The following is an 18442-nucleotide window of genomic DNA, read 5'->3' on the forward strand; positions in this document are numbered from 1 at the left end:
TGACATGAGAGTCACAGTGTTTCCCACAAATAACACCAGGTTAGAAGCAGGAAATGTCTTTGTTAAAAATCCTTATTTTTTCAGAGTGTTTACTAATTTGCAAATGTGTAGAGGGATTATGGGTTTAATCTCAGTTTTAATGTTTAAATCAATCAGATTTGTTAGTACTCACAGGATTGAGAGGGGGTCTGGACCTGATGAACTCCAGGATGACTTCATGAGCACTTTTCTTTAATCTTGGTGGGATGTCTCCATTGACCTGAAGCAAAGGAACAATTGGTCTGCTTATATTAGCTCAGACAAACGCTGCTTCTTTCAGGAGGTCATTTACTAGATGGAGAACATGATGGATGGAAAAATTAAATAATCCAAACTCAAATAATAAAAAAAACACAATATCAAAAAAAGTATATATGGACATTTTTAAATTTTCTGTTGCAAGACAACCAAACCCAAGACCACATACATAAGGCTGAGATTGATGATTATTTTTAATTATCATCAAGGCTGTCAAATTTTCCAGCGTTGTTCTCAGAGCCCAAGAAGTTTAATCATGCTTGGGTCATCTGACAGTCAAAAAACTAGTAATATTCAATAATGGTTCTAATATAAAAGCAGCAACTCCTCACTGCTAAATAGAAAGACTTTAATCAGCGATCACAATAGTTACAAAATATTATTTGAAGTTTTCAGTTTTGCTATGAATAATGCCAAATGGAAGAGTAAAGTCATGCATATGCAAGTTTACACCAAAGCAACCCGTTATGGTACCGTTTTCTGGAGCATTTCATTAAATGATTTGAACTGTGGTGGTGTGTTTTCTAGATGTGGACTTACACAACAACTTCAGGTATCACACTGAAGCCTTAAAAGACTAAAAACAAAAGTCAACAGTATACTAAAAAAGGGATTATTTGCCCTCGTAAACATGAAGCCATGTTTGAGTAAAATGCAGCTGAAATATATAAAATCAAAGGTTTATTTATTTAAATCATTAAGGAAAATATGTTTGGTATAAAAAGAATCTAAAACAATCAAGTGAAATTTCCATTGACTAGATGCCATTAAATGTAACATAGCATTTTATGAGTGTATGCAGTCATCATTTCATCACATTAGTGAAAGTCACAGTTATACAGTATCCAATAATAATCAATGCAACCTTATGATTTTCATGAAGCAAGCGTTTCCCTGCTGGATCAAAACAACAGTGCAGCACTGAGTGCAGCATTCGAGTAATATTTTCAAAGCTGCAACACGTGTTTTGACACTGACCATGACTTTACGTAGTTTGTAGCGTTTGGACCTGATGTCATCCATGAGCATCTCATAGGGAGTGAGCTGGTACTCAATAGGCAGAGGGTTGTACTGACGCTCCTGCACCTTCTTCAGCTTGACTCCTTCACGCAGGTCCCTCATCACCTGAACCCAGAATCGAGCCTGAGAGGAGAAGAACTAGTGAAAGAGGAACCCAGTGTAGAAAAGAGAGGCTAGCCTCTGCTTGCACACAGAACAGGGAAACAGGGCGCCATCATCATGTGCAGTGGCCATATCAATCTCAGCATGGTTCCTGAGAAGTTCTTTGATTACTGTGTGTTTACCGTGATATATGAATTCATGGAGATATCTTCACGTGAACATTTGAGGCTACAGCCAAAGGTTGAACATTGCATACCCAGTCAGCATTCTGTAACTCGTTCAGGTCTCGGCCAGGCTCCTCTGATGACTCCTCCATCTTACGGAGGTTCTGGTGAAAAAGAACAAGATCAAATATAAAAAGTGCTGTTTTGGTAAATAACAAGACATGTTCCCATATGTAAGCTGTTAAGTGGCTTCACTCAAATAGCTTTGAATTCACAGCTACACAAATCTTTATTTCTCTCATGCTGCCTGTTATGCAGCTCCTGATGTTAGTCTCTGGCTTCAAACACTCACTATTAGTTCCAGACTTTTAAAGATCCCCCTCTGTAAAATCATAGTTTTCTTACTGGAAAGTTTCACAGAAACTCAAGCTGTAAGAACTGTAAGCTTAATGCATATCTTTATTATTATTATTATTGGAAAATAATAATAATTTAAGACATTATAATTTAATAATTTAATAATTTGAGACATTATGACAAGAAGTATGAAGTATGGAAGCAAGTCCCCTTTAATGCTCCCCTTTAACTTTTATATTAACAGGATGAGACCATAACAAGCTTGTAAAAAGCAGTAGACAGACTGAAAATGTGTTTCCTCTGGTTAATCTTTGCAGTGATGCTGTCCTGATCATGTCACCGGAGGGGAAAGTTTGGTAAGACAATCACGGGAGTTTGCCCAGCTGACTGCCGAGTTAAAACCTCAGGCCACAGGGGAAATTAGAATTCACCATCATCCTACGGGGGCACAGCTGTGTTGACTGACTGCTTACATAATATCACTCGCAACAGGCTTTTTGGTGCATCACAAGTCAATATGTCTACAGTGCGTACAGTACTCCAATCAAAAGATAACAAGATGGTCCCTGATGCTTTATGATAGCCCATCAAAATAAATAACTGATAATCTAGCCAGTGAAGAGCATAACAACAGCTTAGTTCAACTGCTGTAAAACACCATTATCTCATTTGGATGGACAGCAAAACTCCAGATCAGATCAAAGCAACATATTTTCCATTCCACTTGAGCAGCTTCTTCCACGTGTTTTGCATTAATTAAATCATGAAAAGTAATCCACAATGTGAACGAAACCTTTTTGCTGCTAAAGGGGCCACAAAATAAAATATTCAGGGCATTTGCCAACTGCATGTAAAACCTTAGTAATTCTGCCTTCTGTTGATATTATTCATTCATTTTCTCTCTTAACAGCTGACAAGAAGCACGCAACCCTGAGCAAATAGGAGCACAAGTTGTCTGTGAATCACCACTAATTCAGTTGCTGTTCAGCAGCAGGAGGCATGTCTGTGGAAAGATATTTGGCAGCGATGTCTGGTAGCAGTGGTTGGATGAAGATGGACTTTTCTGAAATGTGTTTAACAAAGAACACCAAAACACACAAACAGGACAATGGGTTTGAAAGGAATTTAGGCACATTTGGTTCTTTACAGAATAATTACTGAGAGTCTACAGTTAGGTAGCAGGTATACGAGTCTGTACACGGACTAAACGCTGATTGATGTGTTTAGATTAAATAGGGATGAATCTATATGTCATTAGGGGAAATGGCAGATGCCGCTCATTTTATGCTGCTGCTTCTTATATCAGCTTACTATTAATTCTTAGGGCCAAATTTCTTTAACGGGCCAAAATAGCTAAAATAGCATCATTTTTACTTAATCACAGTTAATTTCACCATCAAGCACAAACAAAATAAGACATGCTTTTGTTTTGGTGCTAAAAGTTTGAGCAATAAACAGTAAAGTGCATATTGCAAATGTATCCATCATTTTTGCCTTAAGAAAGAAAATCCTGAAAAAACATTTGCAACAGCTTCAGCACAAAAATCTGTGAGTTCCCAGCTTTTACATGCAAACTTGTCACTGTGCTCTCTTTGTAAGTACTGATAGTATTTTTTTTTTAATGCAACACATTATTAAATCTGCCCCTTATTGACTTCCTCTGTTGCATTTGCTGAATAGCCTAGATTGTATTCCTGCACAGTTGGCTATCCTATTCTATTTTTCTTGCCTCAAAGGACACTAGTAAGCAGTGTTGCCAACTCCTCAGTAAGGAAAATCGCTATTGGCTGTCCTAACAGTCGCTAGAAGTCGCTAAATGACATCATCGCCTAATTTGCATAATTGGTCATGCTAATGTAATTGCAACCTACGCTGTTGGAGAGAGAAATAACATCGTGAAAGAGAGATAAAGTCAGTAAAAAACGTCTTAAATCCATTTATAATTTATATCTTTTAGTAATTATTGTTTTTTAATGTCACAATTCCAACCCTGCTGCTTTATCCGGGCTTGGACCGGCAAAAGTGACCCGAAATAGGCACTCTGGTGGAGTTACTTTGTGTGTGTGTGTGTGTGTGTTTATAAATATTTTAAAACCTTGTGGTCCACAAAACAACTGAACAGTAAAAGAACTGACTGCATTACAGTCAGTTCTTTTACTGTTCGTTCCTGCGCGATTCATTTGCAGTTTGGACGCATAGGTTTGAACGTCTCCTGCCCTGATAGCAGCTGGGGGGAGGACTATCCTCCGCCTGTGAGCGCTTTGGCATGGGCACGTCAAAAAGTCATAAATAAGGCTCCAATAACACCAGAAGTCGCCAGATTTGTCGCTAGTCGCTTTTTAGGAAAAAAAAGTCGCCCAAGGGGGTCTGAAAACTCGCTAAATATAGCGACAAAGTCGCTAAGTTGGCAACACTGCTAGTAAGGAATGTCTTAGCAAAAAACAGTATAATGGGTATTAGACAGGAGTGTACCTTGAAGTGGCTCGCAGATTTTCACTTGCTAGTGCCTCTCACATATATATGGGGTTTGAAAATATAACTGCTACTGGAATTGTTAATCTTACTTATGGTAAATAACTGTTAATAAAATCTGTTTACCATGTTAACTTTTTTAATTTATTTGTGGTGACATTTTGATGTTTAGCATGTTATGTTTACCATCTTGCTTTAGCACTTTAGCATGCTAAGGTCTTTTGACATTGCATGAGAAGAATGGCATAGGTGGTCACAATGACAATGCTAAGGTGATGTTTAACAGGTATATTATTCATAGTTTTAACTATTTTAAATATGTGTTAGCATTACTAAACTTGTTAATTAGCACAAAACAAAAAGTAGAGCTGAGGCTGATGGAAAGCTCATTCATTAGCATTAGCATTATAGGTTCCACACATGAGTTCTGTATAAATGGTACAACATTTTATGTGGTACAAGAACCATCGCAAAGCTATACAATGGACTCTAGTTCTTTTGGCACGTAAAAAAAACTGACTACAAGAAATACGTCTGTATGCTATTGAGTTTTAACAAATGACAAACACAGCGATGGTAACAACTTCAGTTTACAATTACTGCAACCCCCAACTTTCCTCAAATTTAAGTTTCTGTCTTAGCCTGTTCCACTCTGCAATAAAACTCTCCTTTCCTCAGAGTTGCGTAACTGACCTAATCCTCCCCTGTATTCATTCAGCTGCATTACAGTGCAGTGAAAGGGCAGCAGCAGTAGTGCATAGCAGGAAGGAACCCTGAGGTGAGACGTACAAACACATGCACACAGCTCCTTAAGGAAACTGTTCCAACCCACAGCTGAGCTCCAAAATGCTCCCAAGGAAAACAAAGTCCACAATGACTCCTGCCTGTGATCTTAATGGTTGGGTAGAAAAATAAAATAAAAACAGAGCAACGAGACATGACTTGAAATAAAAAAATGAGTCAATAAGACATCTTTGGTAAAAGAATCACGTTGTCAACTGGCATTACATTTGCTCTCAAAGACTTTTCTTTAGAAAGATTTAGAAAGATCTGCATTGTGTCTGTGCAAACCTGCTAATCATCGATCTCTAGGGAACATTATTAGAAATCACCTGCCAGGATCCCTGCCTACAACAGGCATTACACCAACAAAATGCTGTGGAGAGAATTAATCTTCGGTGGTATGAGAACAACTTGTTAAAATATTATGGTGCAAACCATCCAGCCACTACAATAGGACTGTTTTCATGATCATGCCAGGCTGAAGGCTAGCTATGAGAACCTGAACTCAGCGCTCTTGGAAGACTGAGAGTCAGCATGTCTGCAGATTTAGTCATCTATGTCTGACATGCACGACAAACATGTCACTATTTTTTTCATGGTGGCTCACTTCAACCTGTCAGCTGGGAGGGTGTCAGTACATGGCATGTCACCCGCACACAGCACCCTTGCCTTACCAGTTTATATCAAAATTGCTACTGCAAGTGTTTTGCTCTTAATCATCACCGTCACCATAAATGTGTTGCTACTTTGTAACCTCATAGCTTGTTCTTGTATAAGGAAATCAGTAGTTTTATTTCTGTTCTCATTCTATTCCATGTATTCATGTATATTAGAATTAATGAGTGGCCCATAAAATGAAGACAATAAAATCTTCATTTTTAAAGCTGTGAGTCAGAATCATTTGTGGTTATATCACAGTATGAGTAATGTAGGTTGAGCACGCATGTATATTAATTCATTCGCTCTTTCCCCAGCCATTCCCACGGATGCCTTTCTGCATCAGCTGACTGCCTTCTGCGCTGTCACACAGTAAACAGGGCTTTCACACACATACTGTCTTCATGTCTTTGTGAGTCACATTCATGTGTATTGTAAGCTACAGTCAAGCCTAGTGATGGTGATATAACTAAAAACCATTCAGGTGGTTTATAAGAATCTTTGATACTTAAGATAAGATTTATGGTTGTTACATAAAAATTGTCTTCTCTGTCAATAGTTAGTTAGTTGTTCTCAGGGCTAGCCAAGTGGTCAGCTAAATAATTAGCTGTGAGTCATAACGTTATTATCCATCATTAAAAATTTAAGTTATGCAGATTTTCCTCCGTTTTGTCTTTTATTGCCTTTCTGACTTTTGGCTGACGGAAATTCTTGTTTAATTTGGACACAGCACAATTTGTCATGACATCAGTCATCTTAGGCAGACAGCTAGCTTCCGAGCATGAAGAAATCTGTGAGCCAGTCCATCATCAAATTAGGCTGTAACAGATGAGGCTACATAGCTGCAGAACAGCCAGGGTGCCCATGCTGACCCCTGTACACCAGCAAAAGCATCAACAATGGGCGCGAGAGCATCAGAACTGGACCACGGAGCAATCAAAGAAGGTGGTTTTGTCATGGTCCGGGTGAATACGGGGTGTTTCCACTCTGCTGGGCTCCACCTTCAGACGGAGACTCCAATCAGCTTCCACACCTGGTTCCAATCAAGTCACCTGCATATAAGACCAGCGTTCACGACAGACCCCTGCCAGATCTTCTGCTAACACATGTTAGTGCTAGGCCGCCAAGCCCTTGCGAGAACTCTGGATTACTGTTTTTTCTCCTCACCGTGTTTTCTTTCCTTTTTCGCCATAGGACCCATCTGCCTGCCTCCCTGCTCAGCTCCCCACTCCAAGCCTATTCTGGATCTGCTTTGGACACTCCTCACCCGGAACCCCCTGGACACTCCCTCCTCGATTGACACTCCAAATCTGCCCAAACCACCATAGCCTAATCCTCCAGCTGTGATTCATTGAGACTACCACTGACTACTTTCCTCCTCTCATCATAGTGACTTCACACCTCCCTCCAAGCCGCTGCCCCCTTTCTCCATTCCCCGGATCCCTCTGTGGAATCCAGCCCTCAGAGTTTCTCGTTCACAGTTTTGCCTCACAGTTTTCCGCTCATAGCTTTCACAGTTCATAGCATGCATAGGTTATAGCATTCTTAGTTTTCTGTTTTGTAACTTCGCTCAGCTCTGTAAATAAACTCTGTGCTCACGCCCGTTTTGCCTCCCTCTGTGTCTGCATTTGAGTCCACACCCACTGCCTGGCCCTCTCGGCCGTAACAGGTTTGGTCTGAAGAATCACGTTTTCCTTTGCATCACATGGCTGGCCGGGTGCATGGCTGTGGCTAACCTGAGGAACACCTGGCACCAATGGGAAGAAAGGAAGCTGGCAGAGGCAGTGTGATGCTTTGGGCAGTGTTTCTTCTGGGTCCATGTGGATGGTACTTTTACACGTACCACCTACCTAAGCATCGTTACAGACCATGTACACTGTTTAATGGAAACAATACTCCCTTATGGCTGTGGCCTCTCTCAGAAGGATAATGTGTAACACAAAGCAGTAATGGTTCAGAAATGGTTTGAGGAACACAACCACACGTTTGAGATGTTGAGATATTTGAAATCTTGGCCTCCAAATTCCAAAATCTCAATCCAATTGAGCATGTGTGGGATGTGCTGGACAAACAAGTCCCACCTTGCAACTTGCAGGAGTTAAAGAATCTGTTGCTAACATCTTGGTGAAGATACCACAGCAAGACTCGATGGGTCAGGGCTGTTTTGACAGCAAAAGGACTCACACAATATTAGGCAGATAGCCATAATGTTATGCCTGATCTGTTTTATCATAGGACCCTACCTCTTTGGCACTCTTGATCTTCTCCAAGAAAGTGCGCAGCTCTCTGGTTTCTGTGTACAGGGCTCGGCACACTGCCTGGTAATGACTGGGCGCATCTGACACACTGGGTAGATGAGCTGTGCACAGCTAAAACAGAGGAAGCAAAAGGATTTTCAGTTCACACTTCACACAGCTGCACTGAAAGAAAATCAAAAACAACAATCAACAATACATTTTCGGTGACACACAATTCATTTCTAAATTTCACGCTCTTACATTCACTTCATTAAGTTTCAAGATTTTCTTTGTGATTTGTTTGTTTATTTGACAGCCTGATCAGGTTTTCAGGTCATTTAGGACTTTATTAATTGATTGATTTTGTGCTAAGACAATAACAAGCTATTATTTTGCAAAGCATTGTATTAGATCAGATAATTTAAAGTATAGCAATCTAACAAAAGCTGGCATGACAATGACAATAATTAATCTGACTATTTTGATTGCTGGTTTCACGGCTACAACAACAGCACGCGTTTAGGCTTTAAATGAAGTATAGATAGTCGTATCAAGCTAGCACTTAGCTAATGGAGCTCAGTGGCATTATATAAAAGCAAAATACCAACCAAAAGATACTTGTAAACAGCTGTTATTGACTGATGAACACAATTCACAAGACAGCTCTGCCTGAGGTCAGCCACACTGCTGCTCCACAAACACACACACAGCGATGACAAAATATGCCCTTGTTTCTCTCAGAGGAACAGAAGGTACCTTTGGCCAACGCTCTGCATGCTCTTGGCATCCGTTTGTCCAGACTGCAAAAATTTCACTAAACATGGAAAACACCAGACAACTGTCTCATTTTAGAAACTTTAACCTGCCAATAAGTGTGGGAGTAACAGAAAATAATGGGTTCAGTTAAGTGTACATAAAATTCATATTTTTTAAATACAAAATCAAAACAGTTCCATTGAGTGGATAAATATGGCTCTAATCTAAAATAGTGTCATCGGGGGTTAGTACAGTAGGACAAAAGGTAAACCAAGGAGCACAGGGGGTGAATGGTCTCAGGGGGAAAACAATTCAAACTGACAGCTAGAAAGCCACAGGCCAGACTGCCACACCGCTCCCATGCATCTCCTTGGAGAGCAGTGTTGGTGTGCATGTGTGCACTTGTGTGTGTGACTGGGTACATAGTTATTACGTAAACAGTGCACAGGCATGCGAGGACTGACACAGTGACTCTGCTCCATTGGACAACAGAGATGCATGCCTCCCAGCAAAGATGAGCCTGGCAGCCCGAGTGCACTGTGGTTCTGAGCTCTGCTTTCACTGCTGAGTTTAATATGTTGAATATTTAATAGTTTAATTTTTCCTAAACACTTGCCCTCTTTGTTTGCATCTGTTCCTGGAATACCTTGGTAGATGATGTTTTCCTCAAGAACTGGAGAACTGTTTTAGCTTCACACATAGTAGAGAAAATGTTTTATAAGTGTGTATAGTTCCAAACACTTACACCACTCATGTCTGTTTGGAGAGATTACTATTTTATTTCACTTTCCTTAGATTTGGAATTATGGATTTTCACTTGCAAACGAGTGATTACCTGCTCTAAGTGGGAATTACATCGCCTACGTCTTCCATTACTGGAATCATTAAGTTCTGTTTTCTCCCAGCTGTTGCAGGAATCCTTGATCAAAAAATATTTTATATGTGACTGACAGTGATGGGAATAACGGCGTTACTTTTTTCAGTAACGAGTAATCTAATTAATTACTATTCCTATCGTTACAACGCCGTTACAGTTACTAACAAGAAAATGCGCGTTACTATTTTACACTAGTGGGAACACAACGAATATGACTGCACATTTACGCCGACATCATCCTAGTGCAAAGACAAGTGGAAGCAGACAAAAACAACAAGCATGCATGCTACAAACTTTACCCGAGTCATTTAGTCATTTTTTGTTTTGTCTGAGCACATACGTGTGTGTATTTACATATATATTCATATTTGTAGATGTAAATGCAAGTATGTGTAATTGTATATGTCGTTTTGTACTGTGTATGTGTGAAATAAAGATACAATAACAATAATAGCTGATTGGTGGACCCTCTAGCTCTTACCCAGCACTAACTACTGCACCTCCATTCTGCCCTATAGGATTAATGTTTTCATGGGTGACCACTTTGTCCACTATTTAAAAAAGCTGTTTTAGCTCATGTCTTTTACAGTATCAGCCCACTTTAAGACAGCTTTCTCTTAATTGGCCAACGTCTGTACATAGTGCTTGTGTGCCTGTGTTTCTTAGCCGTTTGGTGCCTTGCAGAGATGACCTTTGAGGAGTAGATATCAGCTCAGAGAAACTGTTAGTATATCAGTATGCAGAGCAGCTGGAAGCCTCTGCTTTTGAGGGGATTACTTTTACATACTTAACACTTATTAACTAAAATTACTTTATCTCTTGGCAGTATCCTTTTTAACCACCAGCCATCAGTGGCTGAACATACATATTAGCGTCCACCAGCTGCTTACATTGAAAATATCTCTGTAGCCACGAATGCCAGAGACGTTATCAGAGTCCTCCACCTCGTCCTCTTCCTCTGTGGCCTCGTAGCCTTCGTCAAGGCATGCTTCCCTCTCAGCCTCAGCCATGTTAGTCATGAGATCAATGAGCTGCTCTAGAGGAGGACTCAGCTCCCTTTCCTCATTCTCCTTCAGCCCGTAGTCCAGAGCCTTGTAAATCATGATCCCCAGAGACTCGATCACCTGCAAGACAAAAACAACTAGTTTATATGCTATTACTAACTCATGTCTATATGTTTATTAGAATCATCTGTTTTCATTAATAAATAAAATGTAACATTTGTACATCTAACATGCCTCGATCATTTAAAATAAAATTCATCTATAAATATGTTGTATCTGATAATAAAGATCATAATAAAAATGATACTCTTTATTATACATTTACTCTTTATAACTGTTAACTATTTGTCACATAATAAAAACAAATATAGATTTGTCCCTTTGTTATTCAACATGATCCCCTCTAGTGTATCAGGCCTGAGCGGAACACGTGTGATGTGTTGACTGCACGGCTCTTTGCAGAGACAGCTTCCTCTGTCACCACACAAACACTCCCTCATGAAGATCATATGCACAATCAATATCATATGCATACAGTCAGGTCCCAGTCTGGTCCCATGTAAAGAAAAAGAACAGTAAAGCAGGCTTTATTTAGGGTGTGGCTACTTTTTAAGCTCCTCCCATTTTAACCTGCAGTACCTCATGTTTGTCAGGCAGATGATATATGATCAGTCACTAAGACTGTAACTAGCTGCTTGCTTGCCTCTTACCATGTCTTGTGTGTGTAGCATAAAGTGGCTTCATCTCCTTTAAACAGCCATCTCTATTGGCTGGAAATGACTGTAAAATACTCCACGTCAGCGAGAACAATAAATTGTCTTTTTTCATAAAGAGTTACACCTTTTATGTACAATAATTGTATATTAGTGTAAAATTAATGATTCGAGCAGTTTCAGCTGGTCATTTACGTGAACGTTTCTGTGAATGAGAGAGCAATAACCTTTATGCAGCTGTATGCAAACCAATCAAAACACTTTTAAGACACTATACTACTTTCTGTGGCTTCATCACATGTTTGGGTTGTAAACACAAGCAATAAACACACATTAATATTTAACAGGTTTAGCAAGAATCAGCCTGTTGTGACCTTACCTCATTCAACAATAATACACACTTGACAAAAAGGATAAACATTAGAGTGTTTAAACAAAATTAAACAAAAAATTCTGACTAGGTGAATAGCTTTTGTCAGACCAACAGTGGCAACAGCAGAAAAAGCTTAAAAAATCACAGAAAATTACTTTAAAAAATCATATATTATTTTCTTTTTCTCAGGCTGATGCATGTAGGTCAGGAGATGGTGCGCTTGAGTTTTCCTGGAATTGGGGAGTCATGGTGGATAAAGCAGACATTGCCAAAGCCAAGATAAAAGAGTGAGAAATCACAGAGAGGATTATTCTGCAGCCCTGAGCACTTAGACAAGACTGAGAGGGGCAAAAACCAAAGCAAAACACTGAGAGAAAAGACAGCAAGAAAGACATGGGATGAAATCAGAGGGAATAAGGGGAGGTCAAATATCAGGAGACAGGAAAAGAGGAAAAAAACAGATAAAAAAAACAGAAAATGATATGTTGAGAGGTCAAAGGGGGCAGTAGAAAGGTCAGGCACAAGGATCAAGTGTGTGTGTGTGTAGACATGAAGATCAAGGGCAAATCAATGATTGCTCATGGAAGGAGGAGTCATATGAGACATCCCCCCCCCCATCAGTGGGTAATGGCTGAGTTTTCTCAGGGGGAAATGAATGCGACCTCTTTGTCTCAGCTCCACCTGGGCCCACACCCACTGACAGATGAGACATATTCAACCCAGGATGAACACACCCCACACCCCGATTTAACCAATTATCAATGCATAGTTCACCCCACAGTATGTTTTACTCAATAATGTTTTAACAGTATGTGTTCAGTTTGTGGATTTTTAGGCTCCTGTTTCTTATCTCCTCCTCCTCCATCATAAAAAGCCACGCCTTAAAGTATTCAGTCAAGGTCTGAAACAGCATTTGATCTGCAAAATGAGATTAAATGGAACAAGACGGACTACAGCGGATTCAATCACACTTTTTTCTTCACAGCAAAGATTAAGAGCATCGAGGGACTCACATTGAGATATATTATTCTGTATTTTGCTGGAGTGGGTGTTTAGTTTAAACCAGCATCAGGACCAGAATGGTGCTCATTTAAAGAACAAAAGGCTCATCTTTATAGGCTGTAAGAAAACCAGGCAATGAAGTTTGGTTACAGAGAATTATGACAAATAATCTAAACAATCCTTGGCATAAAATTGGCATTACAGAGCAAACAGATATTCCAGTATTTTACAATCCTCTTTATTAAAAATAATATGTTTATAAATTTATGTAATTTCCTTGAATTGCAACTTGAAAAACAAAACTTTCAAAATGAGCTCATCATTTAAGGTAAAGGAGACTAACACGTTCTTGACAAATAATAAACTACAAATTGCGACTAATGGACAAACCTGAGCTGTCCCTGTGACTGTGAGGCTAAAGCAAACATGTCTCCATTCTACTTTAAAGTCTCCCTGAATGGTTCCCAGGCTTTCGGGCGACCAAGCGGAATGATGAGATGGAAAGGAGGAAGCAGGGGGAGTAATGCTACAGCTTTGTATAGAACCTGACCTCAGCTACAAGCACCAAACATCTAGCAGGATATGATGCGAGCACAGACCCTTATATTTACATGGATCATGAAACATTTAGCCTCTGTCCTAATTAAGTACATTATTGATGTATGTCTGTGAATATGACCAGGTTTCTGCTGCCACTTCTTCACTGTTTTAACATAAAGGTTCCTGCAGTCTGGAGTCCAGTATATCACAGCTTAACTTGTTAAAGTTGCTTACATTTCTATGATCTGTGTCTCTGTTAGAAATATGACTCCTTTTTGTTAACATACATCTCCTATCTGGAGATAAAATAAAGTTAACTAACAGTCCACTTAGCCAATTAATATTTTCAGCACCATATATCAATACACACAATTCAATCCATTTTATTAATATGTAGCAAATTTAGTTAGACATGTATGTGTGAATAACCAGTTCAGGTAAAAACAAACTCAAGACAACAGTGTCTGACTGAGGAAGGCTAGGAAGGACCACAGATGGAGAGGAGGCTGGCGGTAACAATGCCTATGAATGTGGCAATGAATACCAGCTGTAAGAGACAGTGACTCACACTAGCTTGAGATATTTGGCTTTGGGTGGCCAAACACCAGTTCCAGCTTTACAAATTGAACAACGGCTGAAATGTGCGAGCTCTGCTCTCTAATATGCAAAAGCACTCAGCAAAGGGCCATAGTCTAATTACCTAGTAAAGCCTTTGAAATTTGGAGGATTTCTTAATTAGAGGGAGCAGAGAAATTAGGTCATGTCTGTGGCAGTAAACAGGAAACAAGAACTGGGAATCCTTTATTTTTAAAAACTAATTACTAGCACTACGGTCGATTTCAGTGTTTTCAGAATATTGTGTTAGGAATTGTACCATAAAAGCTTATTTCATATACCTTTTTGACAACGACAGGTGGAATTTAGGATCAGTGACAGTCCACCTGGTGTCATTTTATTTTACAAAGCCATCGTGGGTTTGCCTGGTATGGTGTTCTTAGGGCAAGGGTTTCAAACATAGGGCCCACATATGAGTGCGAAATAGCAACAACATTTCAAAAAAGACCTAAACCATTCAATAATAAATAACTGCAAATAAAGACAACAGTCTCCTTTTGGTTATAATCGTCATGACTGAAATCAAGTATAGCATTAGTTCCAGGCCAGGAAGTCACAGTCACACCAGCTGATCTCAGGGCTAGCTCACATTAGCTACAGCCTCAGCTGAGGCTTCTACCCATCCTACTGGCATATCTCCTATAGGGTCCACTATTTCATTTTCTAATCGAACATTTCTCTCATTAATCACTCCCTCATAAAGTTATGCTATGCACAATGTGCACCAACTTCTACTTCACAAGTGAAGACTGTATATTTAAGTTGGGGAAAAGAGAGTGTCTTTATTTTGGGTCTTTTTCTTAGGAGTTTACCTTTATTATTGGCTGCTGAATTATTACAATTGCTGAACAGCACAAAATGCAAAGATAACAGGTGCTTTGTGCTGTAGTGTCCTGTTTTCCTTCTAAGTTAGGGAACTGTGTCACCTAAAAAGCCTTAAGATAGCACATCAAATGTTAAAGCTTACATGTTTTACTCATTCTTTGGAAAAAATATACTTATCATGATTTTGATGCCAACAACGCCTTTCTTAATGGCTACATTTTGAGCAACTTGCTAACATCAACATGCCAGTGACATGCTAGTGATATAGAGTCGGGGCTGAGTGGAATATCCTTTCTGCTGTCAGAAAGAAAAATATGTGTCTAATCTATTTTATTAATATTAGTTTTAAAAGGTCAGAGGGAAACCAAATAGTAATACTTCATTATACGAGGGAAATCAACATGCCAGACCATGGCAACCTTTTCAATAGTCATCGAGTATTTCAGTTTTAATATGAGTGGTTCACTGAATGATGTTACATCCCTCTATTTCTTTTCAGACCACTTGCGGGTCTTCCAAGACCGGTGTTGGGTCACCTTACATTTTTCAGTAACAGACTAATGTAACTACTGTACTACATTCATTCTTCAGTTATTTGCACACTTAGCAAATAGATTTTTAAAAAGCTAGCTTGTTATTAAGCTGAGTAAGACACTTAAGCAGCAGCCATCACTCAAATTCAGCAGGTAACAAAAGCAGTGGCAGTGGCGATCACTTCAGTCTCCTTGGGCTTGTTTTCACCTTTATCTACGTATTACAGAAATTTAAAAGCAAAAGATCATATATGTGTCCTCATCAGGATAAGGATTTGTGTTGGCATGTGGAACTGAAGTCTAAGGTTTATATTGTTAACTAACAATTTGTTTCAGGTAATTCAAACACAAAAGTAACGTGATGCAAAGTGTAACAAATTACTTTCTCCAGTGAGTAATTAAGTAACAAACTAGATTACTTCAAAAAAGTAACACAAAATATATAATGTGTAAAACACATTATATATTGGCATGGCTGAAATCAGATGAAAACTAAAACTGTTAGTTTGTAGGTGGCATGTCCAAGCTGTACCACAGCAGCATGTCTGCCACACCTGCAAAGTCTGACAACAGAAATCTGAACTTTTTTTTGCTTCTGATACTGACCAACATAATAATAATAATATATGTCAGTGCAGTTCTCTACATCGAACCTATTTTAAAACAAGTGAATTCAGTGAAATTCACATGATTACATAAAAGTTGAGTAATAAGAAATAGTGCAGATGACAAAACGTCATATGTCGAAGCATAGGCTTTTTCCTCTTAGGCATAATTTTTATCCAGTTTCCTGGCCACGCTGCTCTGGGCTCTGACTATCATATGACTGGGAACAATTACCTTGGTTTTCTTGGAGATGTAGAACCCAGTGAGTTCACATATAGAACAGAGAAAACCTTTGAACCACACAACATTCTTTCCCCCTTAGTAGTTTGCCTCTACTTTTATGCTGTCTGTTTCTCTTCTTTCATGGCAGCACAAGCCTTAATGGGAGAGTAAATGCAAATGAACATTAAACTCGCAGAGAAAAGACACATAACATCTGACTGAATTTTCTGTTTACATTAAACACTGGATGTGATGTTAAACTCTAATCCCTTTCATGGCGTTAAAGCTCAGGACTTGAAAGAGCACAAGGTATGCACGGTTAAACTTTGGCAGAGGGGAATGTGATGAAGCATAATCCACAAATGCCTGAGGTTACACAGAGTCACAGGACTAGGATGCTCCACTGAGGAGTCAACAACAGCCTTTTTGCTAAAGCTGGCGCACATAATCATCATATTTATGTCAAAATATCTGCAACTCCAAAACAAAAAATGATCCATTTTTAGTGAACTCATCTATTCTGATTATCAGGCAAACAGCGTTAGGCTGCCTTATGCCGTGTCGGTGAATCCAGTTCACTGGCTATGAAGAGAAGCAAATCATCTGACATTCGCCAGATCATTTGCAAGAGTTCCTGCTGTTTGAAGCCGTGTGCAGATAATGCCCATCACACATATGCTGTTGTTCAGCTAGCTCTGGGCTAATTCCACACTGCATGCTATAGCAGAACGCCTTCAGTCCTGTCAAGCATCAAGCAGCTCCACCAACTTGCAGTAGCTTTCTGATCCATTCTGCCACACACTGCATTGTGAGAACTCATTTGTGGTGCAAAGCTGCTTAGCGGGGATTTGTCTATACAGTTTCCCATTCACTGCTTCTACAGCGGACTGCATGTGTATGTGCTCGGGTTATTTCCTGACAGTCCATCTGTTATTGCAGCTCTATTACACGGCAATCCAAGTCCTCAACGCCTTGAAAGCTACTGCGCGCTATCTCTAATAAACTGGGACGAAAAAGTGTGGTAACTGCAGTGACAAAACAGTTCCTAAAACTAAATAGCAGAGACGCCAACCCCTCCGTACTGTAAGACATTTCCAGAAGCTATTATCACGATCATTAAGAGCAGCTGATAATAGTGCAGTGAGAGTGCACACTGTCAGTTTTACAAAGACATTTAATTAAGGGTGAACATTCTCCCAGAGCGCTCATCAAAGGAGGAGGCCTTGCTGGGTGACATTTTAACTAGTCAATCAGAGTAGCCAGCTGGGAACTCTGCAGCCGAAAGAGGAAATAGGTTGGTAGAATAGACAGACATACAGTAGATACAGACTTTATTAATCCCATATTCAATTTATTACAGCAGCACAAGGAAAGGAAAGGAAAAGAGAATTAGTGATATATTAGAAAATAATAAAATAAAAAAGTAAGTAAGAAAAATAAAGTAATAAAAACCCCAAACTGCTAAAAATGCAGAATCAATAAAATACTATATAATAGTAATTTTTACTGTGTACAAATTTGACTTCACATAGTATGATACACTGGAAGACATGTCACAGAGATATTTTTTTTACATGTACATTAAGTGCAGTGGGAATGATATATATACATGCATTTGTTTGTAGGTATTTATCATGTGTGCATATTTGACAGTCAAACTGCTGTTGGCATGAACTGTAAAAGTAACCAAAACAGAATAACTGCTACAGCCGCTCTGTGTTTCAAACGGTCAGTTTACATATCAGCTTTGGAAGACTCATCACGGTAAGTCTTGCTCAGCCTGTGAAAACAGTTCTGTAAAATGTCCTGTCGATCTTCAGGAGATTTTCAGTTCCTGAGAAAATAACCCCTGGCTTTGGATTAACGGCTGCAGATTTAGAACAAAAAACTGTACACAGACCCCAGAGTTTGGAAAATTACAGGAGTTTGTGAGGCAGCAGTGAGGCTACACAAGCTTTACCTATAGCGACTAAAAATCAAGCTATTTTAGCTTTTGTTTCTTTATTTCATTGTAATAAACCTAGATTTATGTAATGGTACATTTGTCGAGTAATACCTTACAGAAATACTACAAAGTTTACTTTAAAGTTTAAAGAAATACTACAGTTTCCTTTTGCTTGAAGGTTAATTTAGAGGAATGTTCAGTTTTTCCTCCACATCAGAGCTGACGATAACTGTTCGCTTGGTTCATAATTCATTACTTTGCCTCTTAATACCAGCGATCAAGGCTCATTATCCATCTGTACTGTGATGTCATGTCCAGCACGCCTTTTCAACAACTGACAGA

General features: G+C 39.2%; 1 protein-coding gene across 4 annotated transcripts in view; it reads right to left on the minus strand.

Annotated features, from left to right (window-relative positions):
* The window catches only part of LOC309716714 (protein spire homolog 1-like), a 36905-nt gene that overhangs the window by 12462 nt on the left and 6001 nt on the right, over positions 1-18442 (minus strand). For all 4 annotated transcript variants that reach the window (XM_082550687.1, XM_082550685.1, XM_082550686.1 and 1 more), the window contains exons 3-7: positions 10613-10846; positions 8096-8221; positions 1676-1747; positions 1276-1440; positions 173-259 (exon numbers count right to left, since the gene is read on the minus strand). In XM_082550687.1, coding sequence (XP_082406813.1) covers positions 173-259; positions 1276-1440; positions 1676-1747; positions 8096-8221; positions 10613-10846 — 684 coding nt within the window. The remainder of the gene's footprint in view (positions 1-172; positions 260-1275; positions 1441-1675; positions 1748-8095; positions 8222-10612; positions 10847-18442) is intronic.

This window comes from Aulonocara stuartgranti, assembly GCF_965226115.1.
Source record: "Aulonocara stuartgranti genome assembly, chromosome: 11".
In the NCBI taxonomy this organism is placed as follows: Eukaryota; Metazoa; Chordata; class Actinopteri; order Cichliformes; family Cichlidae; genus Aulonocara; species Aulonocara stuartgranti.